Source organism: Anguilla anguilla, chromosome 12 (assembly GCF_013347855.1).
Source record: "Anguilla anguilla isolate fAngAng1 chromosome 12, fAngAng1.pri, whole genome shotgun sequence".
Classification (NCBI taxonomy): Eukaryota; Metazoa; Chordata; class Actinopteri; order Anguilliformes; family Anguillidae; genus Anguilla; species Anguilla anguilla.
In genome coordinates this window covers 39,803,759-39,823,614 of record NC_049212.1, presented here as the reverse complement: position 1 = coordinate 39,823,614, position 19,856 = coordinate 39,803,759, and the positions used below count along the sequence as shown (strand labels likewise).

The following is a 19,856-nucleotide window of genomic DNA, read 5'->3' as shown; positions in this document are numbered from 1 at the left end:
CTGTCGTTAGCGTATGGGCTGTCATTAGCACGCGGGCTGTCGTTAGCACGCGGGCTGTCGTTAGCCTTAGCGGGCCGAGGACAGACAAATTGCCGCCATTCTGAGGAATTCTCTCCTGCCTGTGAGGACCTGTCGTGCTTTATTGGACTTTTTCCCCCAAGCACTCAGAACGGTGACAGCCTGTTTTTCTATCCCACAAAGGATGAAGGGGTCGAGGCTCTGTAAAAAAATGCGGTCCTCCGCCAGGTGCTGACGTCTTTTCCCCGAAGACGGGCGTGGAGAGCACGTGTTCATCCAGGACTGTTGTTGTGTGTCAGGAGTGGGTCAGCGACCGTGGTGGGGTTTTTTGTTTTTCCCCCCCGTCCCTCTCGTTCCTGACGCCCGTGTCTGGTTTTTGTTTGCCTCCCGCAGCTTAAACGGGTCCATGCCCAGCAACGTGGAGATTCACAACAAGACGCTGTTCTTCAAAGGGCCGGTCACCTACGAGGTGGCGGGGACGTACGTGTGCGACGCCACCAACAGCATCGGGACGCGCTCGGGCCTGGTGGAGGTCAACGTGACGGGTAGGTGGCCTGGCTCCGCCTCTCTTTCTGGCGCCCCCTGCTGGTGGGACGCGTGCGGCTTGCTCGCGGCGGTGAGCGGGAGCCGTGGGAAACGTGGAGCTGGGCTGGCTGAGGCGATTGACATGGACTTCCTGTCTCTTCCCCTCTGGCACCAGATCTGAACCCTTCTGTCTGTACAGCTTACACACACACACTTGCACACACACACACACACACACACACACATGCATACGCACCCACACACATACACACACACACACACACACACACACATGCATACGCACCCATACACACACACACACTCACACACTCATGTATTTGCTTCAGGTGATGTATCTTGTTGGCAATCCCAAATCCCACCTGTCACTGCAGCCACACCTCCCCTCCCACAGCACCTGCTGACAGGCCCCTGAAATTGGGCATCTGTGCCCCCCCACCCCCCACCCCAGAATCCCTCACTATTCCCTCTGAGCACGTGCCAGACCAGAGGGAGTGAAGGCGTTCTGTCATCTCCGTCCAAAATAAAACGAAATCACATCAGGGCGCGTAGAGGAGGAAACAGGAAGCTGTTGATCGCGGCGTCCGCTGCAGGCCCACGTTCCCCACAGCCCGGCTTCACCCAAGTATCACCACTCGCCTGCTCTCTATTTTATTTCATTTAACCTTTTTTTTTTGGGGGGGGGGGGGGGGGGGGGGTCAGATCAAAACTGAATTATTTCCATGCCTTCTGGGGTTCATTGCTGGCACTGACATGCTTTGTGACTGCGTTACCACGGCAAGGCTGGCCTGTGTTGCATTATGGGCCGGCTTTTCTTTCTTTTTCTTTTTGTTTAATCATTCTTTCTTTAAATCAAAGCGCACTGGGTCTCCATGATGTCACAGTGTGCGGCTGTTCCGGCCGTTCTGATTGGTCCCAGCATTCCGGGTCGTGGTGGCTGTGGCAGTTTTGCTCTGGTTTTTGAAGGGCTTGGTTGGGGTGCTGGGGGGGGGGGGTTTGCTTTGAGACTCCCCCTCCCCTCGCTTGGTTTGGGGTGCTGTGATGTGTGCATCGCCTTGCATGATGACGTCTGCTCTCTCTCTCTCTCTCTCTCTCGCTCTCTCTCTCTCTCTCTCTCTCTCTCTCTCTCTCTCTTAACTCCGCCTCTCGCTGCCCGTCTGACCAGCTGCTGTGTTTCTGCTCTGCCATCGTGGCTTTTATTCTTCTTTTTATTTTGATTTTCCATTTTCTTGAGCATGACAAAAAGATGATGTTTCCTCTGTGGAGCTGGTGGTGGTGGCGGGGGGGGGGGGAGGGGGGTTTGAGTGAGTGATCCACATCGAGGCTGGGGGGGGTGGGGGTGGTGGGGGTGGAGGTACTTTGCACTTTGCTCTCTGGATTGTAGAAAGCAGACTGTGTGGCAGGCTACAGGTGAAGAAGCCCATTGATACAGTTAAAAAGGAAAGAAAAGGCTGCTGCTTGTCTGCATGTGTCGTGTGTGGAGGATGGCTGTAATCGGCCAATAGGGAGGCTTTTCCCATGAGGCCATTGCGCGGTTCGGCGCACAGGTCGAGCGGGTCAGGTGACGGGCCGCCGTTGACTAGCGGGAATGAATGGCGGTCAGCGAGGCCGCGGAGATGGCGGTTTAACCCCGCCCTTCTGCGCTCGGCTGCGCGTGGGTACCGTTAGCCCCCGTCCTTCTGTCGCTAATGTCAGGGCAGCGCTCGCTAACTGCGCGGAAATCACACCGTGTACCGCGCGCGTGTGTGTGTGTGTGTGTGCGTGTGTGTCTGTGTGTGTGTGCGTACCTGTGTGTGTGTGTGCATACCTGTGTGTGTGTGTGTGTGCATACCTGTGTGTGTGTGTGCATACCTGTGTGTGTGTGTGTGTGTGTGTGCATACCTGTGAGTGTGTGTGCGTGTGTGCCTGCGTGTGTGTGTGTGTGTGCATGCACCTGCGTGCATATCTGCATGTGTGTGTGTGTGTGTGTGTGTGTGCCTGCGTGTGTGTGTGTGTGTGTGCATACCTGTGAGTGTGTGTGCGTGTGTGCCTGCGTGTGTGTGTGTGTGTGCATGCACCTGTGTGCATATCTGCATGTGTGTGTGTGTGTGTGTGTGTGTGCCTGCGTGTGTGTGTGCATGCGCCTGCGTGCATATCTGCATGTGCGTGCGTGAGTGTATGTGTGTGTGTGGTGTGTGTGTCTGTCCGTGTATGTGTGTGGTGTGTGTGGCTGACCCTGTCCTTCACAGACCTCCTTGCCTGTGGCCGCAGGGAGAGACAGAGACAGAGCACAGAGATGGGCGAGCCCCGTTTCTGCCCCACAGCGGGCTGTTAAAATTCGGGGGCCCCTCGTGTGCGGCAGCGCTGGAGAGACCGGTTCCTGCTCCGGGGCAAACCCCAGCAGAGCCTCAGAGGGTCTGTCAGAGGCGGAGTTATTCTCAAGCCTCGTTTAAGGGCTCTGATTGAACTCGCCCGAACAGCGAGCCACGTTCTCACTCTGTTTCACTGCGGCCGAGCCCTCTGTTCTGTGCCTGTGTGCCCAGTGCATGCTGGGTAACAAGAGCTGGTGAAATGTCATCCAGGCAACAGCCAGCGTGGTCTTTGGCTCTAGAGAGGCAACAACGGCAGTAATGACCTCATTATAGTAACACACACATGCACACACACACACACAAGCACACAAACACACACACACACACGCACACACACGCAGAGGCCTCACATGCTCACACACACACACACGCACACAAACACACACAGCAGTCCGTCTGTTTGCCTTATTCTTGCGATACCTGGTGCTCAGATAATAGCGCTGACTCATTCACGCTCACGCCAGCTCGTTTTATCCGCTCTTCAAAGAGGAGCGGTGTGTGTGTGTGTGTGTGTGTCTGTGTGTGTGTGTGTGTGTGTGTGTGTGTGTGTCCGCTCTGTAAAGAGGAGCAGTGTGTCTGTGTGTGTGTGTGTGTGTGTGTGTGTGTGTGTGTGTGTTATCCGCTCTTCAAAGGGGAGCGGTGTGTGATCGAGCTCGCTGTGTTGAGGCAGTACTAGTGTCACACCAGCTACATCCTGCTCTGTCGTCCTCACAGTATGTGTGTGTGTGTGTGAGTGTGTGTGAGTGTGTGTGTGTGTGTGTGTGTGTGTGTGTGGATGTGTAGGTGTGTGAGTGTGTGTGTGTGTCCGCTCTGTAAAGAGGAGCGGTGTGAGTGTGTGTGTGTGTGTGTGTGTGTGTGTGTGTGAGAGTGTGTGTGTGTCCGCTCTGTAAAGAGGAGCGGTGTGAGTGTGTGTGTGTGTGTGTGTGTGTGTGTGTGTGTGTGAGAGAGTGTGTGTGTGTCCGCTCTGTAAAGAGGAGCGGTGTGTGTGTGTGTGTGTGTGTGTGTGTGTCCGCTCTGTAAAGAGGAGCGGTGTGAGTGTGTGTGTGTGTGTGTGTGTGTGTGTGTGTGTGTGTGTGGATGTGTGGATGTGTGGGTGTGTGAGTGTGTGTGTGTGTGTCCGCTCTGTAAAGAGGAGCGGTGTGTATGTGTGTGTGTGTGGATGTGTGGGTGTGTGTGTGTGTGTGTGTACGTGTGTGGATGTGTGGGTGTGTCTGTGTGTCTGTGTGTGGATGTGTGTGTGTGTGTGTGTGTGTGTGTGTGGGTGTGTGAGCGAGCTCGCTGTGTTGAGGCAGTGCTAGTGCCACACCAGCTACGTCCTCACAGGCCACAGGAAGATAACAACCTTGACCAGCGTCTCAGGAACATGCGCACACTCATTTATCTCCTCCTCATTTACACACACAGCCTCCGCACGCAGGAGAGCTCAGGGGCTGGACAACAGCCGCCGCGTCGCCGGGGCCTCTCCCCTAGCAACAGCTGTAATTATGGCTGGAATGAAAGATTGTGAGAAAGCCTCTTAAGACCAAACTCGCGGGACAAGGACTTCCCGAAACCTCTCGTCCAATGGGCTCGCAGGGCCCTGAGGAACGGACGTCGGTCACATGACCTGGCGAACAGGGCAACCCTGAGGCTGCTCTGACTTGTTCTGAGGCAGTTCAAGACAGGGTAAACTGTCATGCATGTTGTGACAAATCCTTTGTAAAAAGCATATATATATAAGCTGATTCATTTGATTGATTGGTTGATTGATTGATTCATTGATTGATTGATTGATTTCAATGACTTCAAATGCCATATTCATGGTTTTCTATAGCTTTGACTGTCTGGGCAGAGTTTAATCAGAGTCTCTGATTGGCCAGTGTTAGTGGCTGAGTCTGGGCAGAGTTTAATCAGAGTGTCTGATTGGCCAGTGTTAGTGGCTGAGACTGTACAGAGTTTAATCAAAGTCTCTGATTGGCCAGTGTTAGTGGCTGAGTCCGGGCAGAGTTTAATCAAAGTCTCTGATTGGCCAGTGTTAACAGCTGAGTCTGGGCAGAGTTTAATCAGAGTCTCTGATTGGCCAGTGTTAACAGCTGAGTGAGTCTGGGCAGAGTTTAATCAGAGTCTCTGATTGGCCAGTGTTAGTGGCTGAATCTGGGCAGAGTTTAATCAGAGTCTCTGATTGGTCAGCGTTAAACTGCATGATTACACTTTGGAGGCAGAAGCTTATTAAGATTTACAGCACACAGGCCAACAGGTGATGACTAACACCCTTGAGCTGCACGACCTGTGGCCTCTGCCTGTCCGGGCGGTGTTATTTCCGACACCCAGTACCGGTATCAACCGATTGTCAAAGTAAAAAGGAGGCTTTAGCCTCAGCAAACAAAAGGCCTCCTCCCTCCAGCCAGTTTCACACTGGGATTATTTAGCGAGGACGCTGAAGTGTACAAGCGCACTCAGACGGAGGCGTAGGCGCGCTGGACCCTCGGGAGTACTTTACACAATGTCACCTTCTGTTCCAGGCGCAGGCACACGGACATCCAGCAACACACAGAACCTCTTTTCTCTTCCTTTAATCGCTCTGATAGTGTGTGTGTCTGTGTGTGAGAGAGAGAGAGCGAGAGAGAGAGAGAGAGAGAGGGAGAGGGAGAGGGAGAGAGAGAGAGGGAGAGAGAGAGAGAGAGAGAGAGAGAGAGAGAGAGAGAGAGAGAGAGCAAGCACGTTCTTACCCACAGTTCTTCTCTTTTTGGCAGAACGGCATAATCCCCTAATTAATTAAAAGTTTGCCATAAGACTGGATGCAGTTAAAGGAGCCCTATAATTAGAGCGGATTCACGGGGCTTCTGACGGAGCGGTAATGAGCCGCCCGTTCCTCGATGCTGGGGTGACGTGCGCGGTGTGGACCTCGGATTGGGGGGGGGGCGAGGCTGTGGGATGCAGCTGCTCGGATTGGGAGGGGGCGAGGCTGTGGGATGGGGCTGCTCGGATTGGGAGGGGGCGAGGCTGTGGGATGCGGCTGTCCCGTGTGAGATTCCTCTCCCTCACAGAGGAGCGCCTAAACGGCTGTAATGGAGGCGAGTAACTCTGGGGTTTTTATGCCTGAGGTTTTCCCATCCCCTCGGGTTTTTGGGGGTGGGGGGGGATTGCGGGACTACCTCATCGCGGTGGCCCCGGAGTGGGGGTCGGGGGGGGCGGGGGGAGACGGGCGGGGGGGCCAGGGGGAGACTGGCGGGGGAGAAGAACAGACGAGCTGCGCCCAGCCGCCCCAGGGCCGGTTAATGGCGGTTTCTGTGCGGATTGGCGGCAGAGCCGCTGTGATTATCACCCTGCACAGCGAGCTCAGCTCAGACCTCCACCACTCGCTCGCTCTCTCTCTCCCTCTCTCACCCCTACCCTCGCTCTCTCTCTCTCCCTCTCTCACCCCTACCCTCGCTCTCTCTCTCTCCCTCTCTCACCCCTACCCTCGCTCTCTCTCTCTCCCTCTCTCACCCCTACCCTCGCTCTCTCTCTCCCTCTCTCACCCCTACCCTCGCTCTCTCTCTCTCTCTCACCCCTACCCTCGCTCTCTCTCTCTCTCCCTCTCTCACCCCTACCCTCGCTCTCTCTCTCTCTCCCTCTCTCACCCCTACCCTCGCTCTCTCTCTCTCTCCCTCTCTCACCCCTACCCTCGCTCTCTCTCTCTCTCTCCCTCTCTCACCCCTACCCTCGCTCTTTCTCCGTCTCTCTCTCTACTCTCTCCCTCTTCCTCTCTCTCTCTCTTCCTCTCCCTCTCTCTCCCCGTTGTCCTCTCTCGCCGCCCTTTCCTCTTTCTCTCTTCCTCTCTCTCCTCCCTCTCTCCCCCTTTCCATCCCTCTCCCCCTCTCTCCATCCCCTCTCTGTCTTTCTCTCTCTCTCTCACCTCCCATTCATTTTGGAGGGTGACAGTAATGGGGGACCCTGGGATTTTAGGGTTTCTGGGGCGTGGCCCTTTGTCGCCGGTGAGGGGAGGGTTGGGGGGTGGGGGGGTAGTTGGCATGGGGCTCAAACTGCCCCTGAGTGTCGGGGCGCTCCTGAATTATTGAAGTGGCGCAGGGAGGGGTGGCTCTGAGAGGGACGCCCCCGCACCCCAACCACCCCACCCCCCCCGACACGCTGTTCACACTTCACTGAACAAGCAAGCGGCCGTCCGTCAGAGGGGAAATGAAGTCAGGCGGGTGGTGGGGGGGGGGGGGGGGGCAGTGAGTGGGGGGGGCACTCAGTACAGGGTGAAAATGAGGTAAATAAAACGTGCAAACACAAGGCAGCAGAAAAAAAGGTCTTATTTATACAAATAAATAAATGGTACTCTAGCAAAGACAGGGAAAGTAATGGCTCGGGTTTAGAATTTAGTATAAAAGAGGACAAAATGGACTCTAGAGAGAGCGAGCGAGGGAGAGAGGGGGAGAGAGGCAGAGATGAGGAGAGGGGAGAGAGAGAGAGAGAGAGAGAGAGGGAAAAGGAGGTGATGTTTACAGACGTGTTATGTAAGGGGTTGAGTCAGCCCCCAAGCTTTCTTCGATTGTCACGTCTCCTGCACCCAGCAGCTGATTGGAGGAAGAGAAGAGACTCGCCAAACTCGCCACCGCAGTGAAGAATTGGCCTTCCCAAACGCGCGGGAGGGTTCGGCTAACAGGGAATCACCGCGTCCTTCCCAAACAGCTCACACCGGAGTGTCCCACTAACAGGGAACCCCCACGTCCTTCCCAAACACACGGGAGGGTCCCGCTAACAGGGAACCCCCACGTCCTTCCCAAACACACGGGAGGGTCCCGCTAACAGGGAACCCCCACGTCCTTCCCTAACGCCTCACACGGGAGGGTCCCGCTAACAGGGAACCCCCGCGTCCTTCCCTAATGCCTCACATGGGAGGGTCCTGCTAACAGGGAACCACCGCGTCCTTCCCAAACGCCTCACACGGAAGGGTCCTGTTAAAGGGTGGCAGCGCCCGGTGATTCCCGGTGCCGTGGTTGGTTTTAATGGCGGTAAATGGCGCCACGCTCTCCCTCCCTGTGGCGATGCCCTGCTGGCGGTTAGCCTCTGGCTATTAGCTTTGTGAACCCGGGAGGGGAAATGAGTTAGCTTAACTGCCGTTTGTTTTTTTGTTTTTTTTATTGTTCAATTTGGCATTTGTGTTCTTTATCGAGTTCCGAGTCCCTTTTGTTTTACAAGCAAGCCAGTGGGTGTGGGATTTCCGAACCCGGTCCCACGTTCCAGGGTCCACACGCCGATGTTGGCGTTAGCAGTGTGACCTCAGCCCTTGGTGGGGTCACCCCCACCCCACCCCCCCAGATGCGGAATGTGTTGGTCTGCACCGCACCTGTTGGGGCGAGCCTCTCTCTCCTGGGATGGCGTATCCCCGTGCCGCCCAGCCCAGCGCACGCTGTGATCCAGTCAGGGGCTTACTGCTGATACACGTGCACATGGCTGTGTGCTCAGCTGGGCGCTTATACACACACACTCACACACTCACAGACACACTCAAACACTCACACACACACACACACACTCAAACACACACACACACACTCAAACACACACACACACACTCACACACACACACACACACACACACACACACACACACACACACGCACACACACACACACACACTCAAACACACACACACACACACACACACACTCAAACACACACACACACACACACTCAAACACACACACACACACACTCAAACACACACACACACACACTCAAACACACACACACACACACACTCAAACACACACACACACACACACTCACACACACACACACACACACACACACACTCAAACACACACACTCACACACACACACACACACACACACTCACACACACACACACACACTCAAACACACACACTCACACACACACACACACACACACTCACACACACACACACACACTCAAACACACACACACACACACACACACACACACACACTCAAACACACACACACACACACTCAAACACACACACACACACTCAAACACACACACACACACACACTCAAACACACACACACACACTCACAGACACACTCACACACACACACACACACACTCACAGACACACTCACACACACACACACACACACACTCAAACACACACACACACACTCACAGACACACTCACACACACACACACACACATTCACACACGTACACTCACAGACACACACACACACTTACATACTCACACACACAGACTCTCACACACGCTCACACACACACACACACACACACTCACAGACACACTCAAACACACACTTATATACTCACACACGCAGACTCTCACACACTCACAGACACACTCAAACACACACACAGGCGCGCAAGCACACACACACACACATTCACACACACTTATATATTCACACACGCAGACTCTCACACACACTCACAGACACACACTCAAACACACACACACACACAGAGATTGAGCCCATCCCCACCTCCCCTTCCTCAAAACACCATCAATCCCATCGGGGGCTGAACACCGGTAGCAGGACAGGGAAAAAAAATCTTATATTTATTTATTTATTTATTTATTTATTTTAACAGAAGATGAAATATTTTTTTACAAGATGAGACAGCCTCCTCTCCAGGAGGAACATAAACATGTCCGTCGACGTCGTGGAGAATTAGCATCACGGGCGCTCTCGTGTGATAGCTCTCCTGAGCGCCGCGCCGCTCTGCGGCTTTGTGTAGCTGTACCCGCGCGATTAGCCCCGCTAGACAGCTAGCTTACCGCGGAAGTACGGTAATGCGACAGGGCTGACGGGGGTAACGTTCGCGGAGTTTGGGGAAGGAGCGCTCGTACCTGGTTTGAATCCCCTTTTGAATACTTGCAAATGTTTGTGGAATACATGTTGCGGCGGCTGCTGCTGGATCAAAGGTTGCCATGGTTGCGCCGAACGCGCTTCCATCCCCTATGCAAATATAAATGATGCAATGATGAGCCAGTGGCTGAAGGGTTTATTCTGATCACTTATTTATTCTGGTCCTTGTGTGTTTGCCTTGAGAGAAATGATCAGAAGGCGATGCTGTGTGTTAGTGTTAATGAGACAAACGTCCTGAAGATCCCGGCACTTCGTGGGAATGGTTTTAAATGCCGTAGACATTGCTGGTGCTTATTTGCATGTTCGTAAACAGGATCCCTGAGTAACAGTAACCCTAGCCGGGGCATGGTCCACAGGGACAGGCCAAACAATGCAGGAAAGCACGTCTAGATGCATTAAAATGTAACAGTGAACTACAATCAGAACAGGTGAGGAAGAATAGGTTTGTTTTTTTTTCCACAGTTATAAGCCACACAAATAAATTCTATATTACGTATGAAATTCACGCACTGAGACACACTGTGTGTCTGTGTGTTCTGTATTTGGGGAGGTAGATGCACATGCAGTAATACAGTAATACTGCCCAGTGACCCGGTGCTCTGTAGAGCTGCGGTCTGGATTAAGGGCTGTGAGTTGGCACTGTGCAGTTGTGCAGTTGGCGGTTTGGTAGTTGGCAGTTGGCAGTTAAGCTGTCTCTCTATGGGGTGGGTTCTGGGCACCTCATGCCTCATTATCCAAATTAGACATTAGCACGCGGTTCACCCCCCCCCCCCCCCCCCCTTTGGCCATGGTTGGGTCACTCATAATGCCTCCCTCATGACTGCCAGGACATATTAGGCAAATCTGCAACTCAGGGTGGGGCAGAGGGGTGGGGTGGGGTGGGGTGGGGGGTCTTTTTGGAAAATACGAATGATGAAGGGGGGGGGGGGGGCGGGCGATTTGGCGGGGGCGGGTCTGCGGCTGCTCGAAAACATGCCGTAGTCCGGATTTTGTCAGATTTTGGCGAGGTCATTGGAACATGCGCGGGTGACCTGTCTGTGCGGTTTTCTCTGGGGGGAGGGGGGAGAGAGGGGCGGGGCTTTAGACGTGACTGTGGGGACCGGCTTCAGCGTCCAGCAGCGTCATCTAGCCCAGGGCCTGTGAAAGTAGGCCAGACAGACACCCAGGGCCAGAGTGTGTGTGTGTGTGTGTGTGTGTGTGCGCGTGTGTGTGCGTGCGTGCGTGTGTGTATTACCTCCCCCTCCCTCTCTGCTGACTACTCCCACTCGCCAAAAGGGACACAGACGAACACAAATTCTACACATGCACCAGATGCTCCGTTGAATATTCCTTCTCCTTCAATTTACATGTATTGGATGCATCTTATGAATATTAATGACGGGGGCGTGGCCAATATGTGCTAATGGATATTCGGTACTGTAGTGCAGTGCCAGACGCTCCTGTTATCAATGGGCGTCCTCCTGTACTAAGTAGTGGATGGGACATACAGTAGGAGCTGAGTCTCTAATTGAGTGACGAACGTCTCTGATTGGTCAGAGCTTCCACTCACTGGCGTGCCAGGTATAAATCAGGCCCTGATTGGAGGGGAGAAATGAGAACCAGCAGCACTGCTGACCTGCGGCGCTTGATGTGAGTGTCTCCTGGTTTATAGGATCCGCCCCGTCGCCACGGTGATCCCTCTCCCCCCCCCCCCGAAAACGGACCCGGCAGCGCCACGCTTCGCCCGTGACGACGGCGTGGTCACCTGACCCTGCGTGTGCGTGCGCACGGAAGCTACGCGCGCGTAGCTGCTGTCTCTCAGTGACATCACCGTGTGAGAGTCTCTGCTATTGGTCGTCCCCTCTGTTCTGTTCGGCAGCAGTTGGAAATGGCGGGTTAACCCGCTCCCTTTTGTAGCGTACGCCATTTTATTACATTCACCTTTATTTTCCCACTTTAGTGTTACTCTTCACTTCTCCCCCTCGGTAGAAAGAGCCATTTTATCTTTTTACCTGCTCTTCCATCGCCCTGGTCGGTGTCTGTGCCCGCGTCGCGCTCGTCGGTGTCTGTGCCTGCGTCGCCCTGGTCGTGTCTGTGCCCGCGTCGCCCTGGTCGGTGTCTGTGCCCGCGTCGCGCTCGTCGGTGTCTGTGCCTGCGTCGCCCTGGTCGTGTCTGTGCCCGCGTCGCCCTGGTCGGTGTCTGTGCCCGCGTCGCGCTCGTCGAATCCTCGGTCCAGTGTCTTCTCATTCCAACCTCTCTCTTGCACAAGAGGCGGACCACGTGATGCCCCCCCCCCCCCAGGTTCGCTTCCTGGTCTGGGTGTGTCGCGTCTCTGTCAGGGACGCGCACCCCCGCCCCCCCGCCCGTTCCGAGCCGGGAACGCACCCCTGCGTGTCGGGACAGGCGCCGGTCGCACCCCTGAGCACGTGACCGGGCCGCAAACAGCCCCTGTCAGTTTGTGTTACTGTTCCTGAACGAAGGAAAACAGCCGAAAACGCAGCGCTCCGTCTCCCGGGGGGGGGGGGGGGCTGCCTGCGGACACGCCCGTTTCGCGGGGGGGAAGGTCGCCCCCGCCTCAGCACGCCGAGCCCCTCCACGGCCCCCGCGTGAAAGCACAAAAGAAAACGCCGCATTTTTTCACTCCTTTTTTTTTTTTAAATCCCGTGTTTTTGTGAATTCCTACATGCTAGTGTCATAGAGATGACATTTCTCCGCAGTGCATTCGCCTCGTGGGCTGCAGAGAGACATATTTTCCTCGCCCAAAACCCAGCGTGATTAACTTTCATTTTTTTTTTTTTAAAGACTGCTTGCAATGCGTCTGAACTTTGAATGTGGTCGGTCTAACCGAAATCGTCAACTCTGAACAGGATGGAGAATACACAGACCAAGAGCAGATAATTATGTGATTTATGCAGGTCAGAGAAGATAATGAGTAGATAATGTTGGTAGGATTTAAACAAGATGGAGTTTTCACAGAACAAGAGTAGATAATGTCAGTAGGATTTAAACAGGAGAAAGTATTCACAGAAAAGTATGTCATGTTGGTAGGATTTAAACAAGATGGAGTTTTCACAGAACAAGAGTAGATAATGTTAGTAGGATTTAAACAGGAGAAAGTATTCACAGAAAAGTATGTCATGTTGGTAGGATTTAAACAAGATGGAGTTTTCACAGAACGGGGAGTATATCATGTTGGTAGGATTTAAACAGGAGAGAATATTCACGTAGCAGGAGTAGATTATGTCAGTGGGACTTACAGAAGACATTGTATGCACATATCAGACAGGCAACTATTGTGGGTGGACTATATGAAATACCAAATGTTTTTTTTTTTTACTTAAAATGATCGGTAACCAGCCCACTCCAGGAAGGAGCTTTGTGCTATGAACATAGAAACTGTACAAACAGGAAACCGATATCAGTTTACAGCATTGTTTAAAGACGATCCATTAAACAGCTTCTGTTAAACCGTAGAAAGATTTAAAGCGTAAAGGGGGCGCGGGGAGGATGGCGCAGATTAAGAAAATAAAATGCACCCTAAGAGGCATATTTAGAGGCTCCTGTTTCCCCCAGCCGTGCGCTATAAAGCTATCAGGAGCCTATGGCCGTGAGTTATGGCCTTTCAGACCGCGGCCCGCCGTCTATTAATCTCAATGGGAGCGTTCGGCTGCTGGAGCTCAAGGTTACCCCGCTATCTGCATGCCCCCCCGCCCCCCCCCCCCCCAAAGCGCCCACGCCCCCCCCCCCCTGCGCCCCCCCCCTGCCCCCCCCAGGGCCGCTAATGGGAGCTGCCGTATGCCGCCTGCGACGGCATTAAGGCAGATGCGGTACTTTCAGATGCTTTATCTTCCCACTGGCAGGTGTTGCCGTTGACTACCACGCACGGTATAGACCCTCCCCCCACGCCCCCCCCCCCCCCCCCCCCCCCCCCCCCCCCCGTGGCTGCAAGGTTGCAGAATATCAGAACATCCCTTCCTATGATACGCTGGCCGTACAGAGATGTGATGTATCAGCTTCTGCTCTCCCTGTCAGGGAGCGGACTCGACGAAAAAGAGAGCGAGAGAAGCACCCTCGCGAAGCGCGATGACACGTTCGGGCCTCCCGCTGACCCTGCCCCTCCTCTTCCTCGCCCGGACATGGCGAAGCTCGTTACTTTACGGGGTGTACAGAACCATCGCGGTTACGCGTATAACCCCTCCGGCTAATTCCAGAGCGCGACGCAGTCCTGCGCGCGCTGGCCGACGTCGACGCTCGCCGGCATCGATCGCGCTCGGAATCACGGCCTAACCTTGCAGCGAGGCTGCAGCGGTGCGCAGGTCAGCTGATTTGAAACGGGGCGGGGAGGGGGGGGGGGGCATGCTCCTAGCCTTAGAGTATAAAAACCTGGCAGAGAAACAGCTCTTTCTCTGCGTGAATCTCTCCACTGCTACATCCTTACAGCCTGCAAGCCTGCAGAAAAAGATCTGCTTTCAGGAGTCCCTCGTTCTTCCCCTCCGACACTATGGGTGAATCGCCTAAATCTTTCAATGCGTGTGTGTCTCTCTCTCTCTCTCACACTCACCCTCTTAAATGTGTCCTTAAAGTTCCTAAGGCCTGCCATCTAGCCCCGAAATCACTTGCATCAGGGTGTAAGATTGCGATTTGAGCTACCGTGTCAATATATTTCTCACAAGAGGATTAGCACTCCGGTAATACTTACATCCACTTTTCATTTTGATTTATTCATTTCATTCCACTCTTCCTGTGCTGCTGAGTTTTATGTGTTTTTGTTAGCCGTTCTTTCCGTGGATAATTCTTAACCCGCGTTCCCCAAAACATCAGCGTCACCATGGACACCTGGATCTGTTTTAAATAAATACATTTTATTTCTGAAGTGCAGTTTTTCGTACCCTGGGTGTTATAAGAGACCGGAGTTGCTTAAATGTGTGGGGGTCCTAATAAAAGCAGGCAGGATGAGCCTTTTCACACCCCTTAAAAAAGAGGGTGATGGTTCGGTTTCGAGTACCTGGCCTGGGCGCCTGGCCAGAAAAGTGCCCGAGAAATCAGAGAGGCTCATGGGAAGTGGGCGGGAACAATGGGGTGCAGCGAAGGGTCGGAGGAAGGGATGACGGGAGAGAGAGGTTTAAACGGTTCCAGTCTAGAGGAGTTTTTGGCAGAGGGGTCGGTTGCCCCCCCCCCCCTCCTGGGCCGTCCCGGTCGGGTGTGTGGTGGAGCTGCGCTGTCCCATAATCCCCCTGGGCGAGGAACTGCAGCTGCAGGACTGGAAGTGTGGCAGTGTGGCCACAGCCATTGCGGCGGGAAAGCCGAGCGTGTGATGTAGAGAAGGGGGGCATGATGGGATACGCAGTGGGAAAGCCGAACGTGTGATGTAGAGAAGGGGGGCATGATGGGATACGCAGCGGGAAAGGAAGAGAGTGGAGCAGAAGAAGAAAGGGTGTGAGATGAATGATCATTTCCAGGTGGCATTACTTGTAGCAAGGGCGGCACGGTGGTGCAGTGGGTAGCGCTGTCGCCTCACAGCAAGAAGGTCCAAGGTTCGAATCCAGCGTGGGCCTTTCTGTGCAGAGTCTGCATGTTCTCCCCGTGTCCGTGTGGGTTTCCTCCCACAGTCCAAAGACATGCAGGTTAGGTTAGGCTCATTGGAGACTCTAAATTGCACATGGCTATGAGTGTGTGAGTGAATGGTGTGTATGCTTAGATTGTGTATGCAATAGATTGGCAGCCTGTCCAGGGTGTATTCCTGCCTCTTTCCCAATGCATACTGGGATAGGCTCCAGAACCCCCCACAGCCCTGGATAAGTGAGTATAGATCACGGATGGATTACCTGTGGCAGGGCTGTTCAACTGCCAGCCCAAGGTTCAGATACAACCCTTCATAGACATACTCCTGACTGACCCCTGGTGGTGGGGGGAAGCAATGAGAAAGAACTTCCAAGTGCTCACGTTTTATTTTATTTGAATCGTTAAAATGTGCTACTTGGAGATTTAAAAATATAAAAACCGCGTCTGTGTCGAGACCTTCGTCGGCACGTCTCCCTCTCGTGACAGAAAAACACGTTTTTAAAAAGCCTGCCGTATTTTCAGAAGTTTACGTGCACATAAACGTTGTGTGCAAACCTGTACCGCACACGTGTTCAGGCATGAGCAGTCATGGGGAAAAGGTTTACAGAGAAGGTTTCTGTAGAAGGTTTATCGGCCCCAGGGTGTAGCAGTTGGGTAACACCGAACTGCAGTGTAAAAGTTTACCCTTTTAACACCAGAGTTGTGCTTTCGCACGACTGCCTGTCATGAGAAACGAGACTTGGTGCTCGTCCTCGCTACCCAAGTTTATTTTCACTGTTTATTTTTATTTCTATAAGTAATTATTTATTTATTTATTCGTAAGTTTTGGCAGTGTTTGGCAGGGTTTAGGTATTTCTGTGGTTTTCTGCGAGCAGCGACTCGTCGCCAGAGAAAACAAAGACGCGTCTGTTTTGGGATTCGGGAGTTCTGACGAGGAAAGATGTTTTAGTGTCGTTGCGAAACGTTTGGGCGTGGAAAAATAACGCCCAAATTCGCTTCAACATAAACGATCCGCTCGCCCAATTCAGGTGCTCATTGTCGTGCAACTCTTGCGCAACAGCAAGAGTATTAGTGCGCATTCAACGCAGATTAAAATTCAAAAAGATTTGGGGCAAACCTGTTTCGTGGTCCTAAGACTCGTTTGGCAGTTGAGTAAAGAAGTGTTGTCTGGCACTGTCGAGAGTTGGCTGGGGGAGCTGTATCGGTAATCTTTACTGCAGGAAGGCTGTTCCTCCCAATGCGCAGGGCTGCGGCTGTAAGACGTGAGAATGAAGACAGGTCTGGAGCAGGGAGAAGTCCAGCAGTGTGCACTCGACAACATTTCCACGATTCAGCACGCTGCAGAAAAAAACCTCCTGTCTTAACAAGCGTTTCGGTCCTGTATTGAGACATAAAGCCGTGTTTTTTTTGGTTCTCTGAAGTAGAAAGTATTAGCGTGTTTTAAGTTAGCGTTTTCTAGTGAAATGTTCTATCCCTATTGCCCAATCATGAAGTGAGTCAAACTGTCTGTCTGCCTCATTGCAGTACACACTCTTCATTCTTTATTTTTTTTATTTTGTCATTGAGGATGAAAGGTGATGTAAGGAGGTGGTGTGATTATCCCGCATTGTCCTCCTCATTCCCAGAGCCTGGCGTGTGTGTGTGTGTGTGTGTGTGTGCGTGCGTGCGTGCGTGTGTGTGTGTGTGTGTGTGTGTGTGTGTGTGTGTGCGTGTGTGTGTGCGTGCGTGTGTGCGTGCGTCCGTGCATGCGTCTTCTTTTACTTTTTTGTGGAGATGACACATCGGCAGGTTTGCTCATGTGCATCACGCGGCCGTTGAGAGAACCGGAGAACGCAGTTTGTCTTTGTTTGTGGTGAGCGCTGATTAAAAGATAAGAGAGATAAGAAACGGGATGTGACTCACTCTCCTGTAGGAAGGATTTTCAAGATTCGGTGCTTTGCTGGCCTTCTGACTCTTGCCGGGCATTGCCACTAGGGGGAGCTATTTTGGAAGTGGTGACTTTCGGGGCTAATGGGATTTCTGGGGCAGTTCTGGCTGCCGCACTGTGAACCCGTCCCGTGCAGTAAGACGGCCCAGTCGTGACTAACGGAGGACAAGCGTTGTCTGTTTCAAGAACAAGCGGCCCAATTGAATCCATCGTGGATCGGTTCCAAGATGCATGTTCGACGAACAAGTGATCTGAGCGCTTAGGGTTGACGGCGGTGTTTTGGAGAGAGACGCTGTGTGAAATTTCGGGATGAAAAATGAAAGACTGCCAGCGTGGAAATGGAATGAATATTTATGAGTGTGAAATGCATGCTGCATTCGCTTATGGGTGCTCTTCTGCAACGCTGTCTGATGCAACATCCTCTCTGCATGTTCTACTTCCTGTTCTTCAGCCTGTGACCTGTGCTCTTTCTGGGTTCTCCTCTCACCTCTGATCTCTGAAGTTTTCCAAAAAAAAAAAAAAAAAGAAAAGTTACTTCAAAAAAAGACGAAAAGAAAGAACAAGAAAAAAAACTGAACCAAGAAAGGACTGGGAAAGACTGGTCATTCATACGTGTGTTTGTGAGCATGCAATGGCTGGTTTTTATCTCTTAGCAGAATACGGCTGAGAGTAATGCTTGCCTTACAGAGTGAAGTTGTCTCAGAGGAGGGGGGGGCGGGGGGGCTGGGCAGATGGGGGGGGTGGGTGGGGTTCCTTCCTTTTCCCTTTGCTTTTCCTTCCTTGTCTCCCCTTCCCGCATCTTCCCAAAAAAAAAAAAAAAAAATCACACCCGGCACACAAAAAAAAAAAAACACCCCACTTCCTCACGCCAGGTCACTGATACACTTTCCCCTTCCATCTGTCTTTTCCTACCCAGAATTCCCTAACACCCCGACTTCCAGGGGCGGAGAGGTTCACCAGGAGCAGCACAGCTCGGGCGCCGCCATCGGGGGCGCGGTGGGGGGCGGGGTGCTGCTGCTGGTGGCCGGAGTCCTCCTCTTCGTCTTCCTCCGGCGGCGCCAGCGCACCTTCAAGGGCGACTACAGCACCAAGAAGCACGTCTTCGGCAACGGCTACAGCAAGGCGGGGGGCCTGCCCGCGCACCCCCCCATGCCCAAGAACCTGCAGTACCCCGAGGACTCGGACGACGAGAAGAAGCCGGCCCCCATGGGCGGGCCCGGCGGCGGCGGCGGCAGGTTCGAGGGCAGCGACGCCGACTTCGACGGCGCCTCGGAGGACATGAAGAGGCCGTACTTCACGGTGGACGAGGGCGAGAGCCGCGACTACGACGAGCGGACCCTGGCCTTCCGCTACGAGCCCGAGGCCGAGCCCGCCGACGACATGGTCTCCCAGAACGACGGCTCCGTCATCTCCAAGAAGGAGTGGTACGTCTAGAGGCGTGCGCCGGGAAATCAGCAACAACTACAACAACAACAACAACAACTACAACAACAACGACGACAACAACAACGACAACAACGACAAAAAATTATAAACCAAACGACCTCCTGGCTCTCCTTCCTTTTTTCCCCACCAACACCACCCCATCACCACCACCCCACCCCCCCCTCACTTCCTGCATCTGATCACACCCCCCCCACCCCCCTTTACCCCTTATTTGTCACCCCCACTTTCATCCCAACCAGCACCAACCCCCACCCACCCACCCGCCGCTCCATCAGTAACTATTCAAGTGAACAACCAATCAGAAGTGCACCATGGAGTTCAGAGACCTTGCGCCATCGACCCGAGGACATCTCATCGCGGCATTGTGATTCGCTGTTAAGAATCGCGGCATTGTGATTCGCTGTTAAGAATCGCGGCATTGTGATTCGCTGTTAAGAGTCTGCTTCCTTAAAGTGTTTATTAACAGACCGTTCGGCGATTTCTGTTGACTTTTTGGGCCGGGAGGCTGAATGCTTGTTAATAGTTGTGCATTATTTTGATTCTGTTTCTTTTTCCCTCCATTGTTATCATAAATGTCTTGAATATGTAAAAAAAAAAAAAAAAAAAACAACAAAAAAAAGAGAGAAAAACTTTTTAACTTTGGGGAGAGGAATTTTGCTGTGCATATATTGTTAAAAGTTCTACACTGGATATATGTTTTTTTATTATTGTTATTATTGTTCTAATTGCTTTCATTGCTTAAGATTTTCATTTTTCATTTTTTTATTGGTTTTGGTAATTGATTTCCCTTTGGGTAGCGGTGATATTATCGGTCAGCTGAAGGTTCAGCTGGAACGGTGGTGAAATTACGAACTGTCGGGGCTAACCAAATCGCGCGCGCCCGTTGCCATGACGCCGGTGGCCCCGTCTCCTGAGTGCGTGTGAAGCAGACTCCCGCCCCGCTCCACTCTGAACGGGCCCCCCCCCATCACACCCCCATCCCACGGCTCTGCGCCGAGCGTTAGCACTGTGGCTAACGGGCGCTTCCCAAAGACGCGCCCCGCCCCGCCCCGCCCGAGTCTCCGGCTCGTCAAAAGCTCGGGCTTAGCGTTGCCGTCGGCGATGCGGAGACGGCGTGCGGACGCGCCCGCGATGCGCTGCTGTGGAGACGCGCGGCGTGCGGACGGCGGGCTTCCTCTCCCGTGTCTGCGTTC

The 19,856-nt window shown here is 53.2% G+C and overlaps 1 protein-coding gene across 1 annotated transcript in view; it reads left to right on the top strand.

Moving 5' to 3' along the window:
• nectin1b (nectin cell adhesion molecule 1b) overlaps positions 1-18,727 on the top strand; it is a 90,975-nt gene extending 72,248 nt beyond the window's left edge. Inside the window, exons 5-6 of the mRNA XM_035385626.1 lie at positions 412-563; positions 18,134-18,727. Of these exons, the coding sequence (XP_035241517.1) occupies positions 412-563; positions 18,134-18,651 (670 nt within the window). The 3' untranslated portion in view covers positions 18,652-18,727. The remainder of the gene's footprint in view (positions 1-411; positions 564-18,133) is intronic.
• Positions 18,728-19,856: the final 1,129 nt, after the last annotated feature.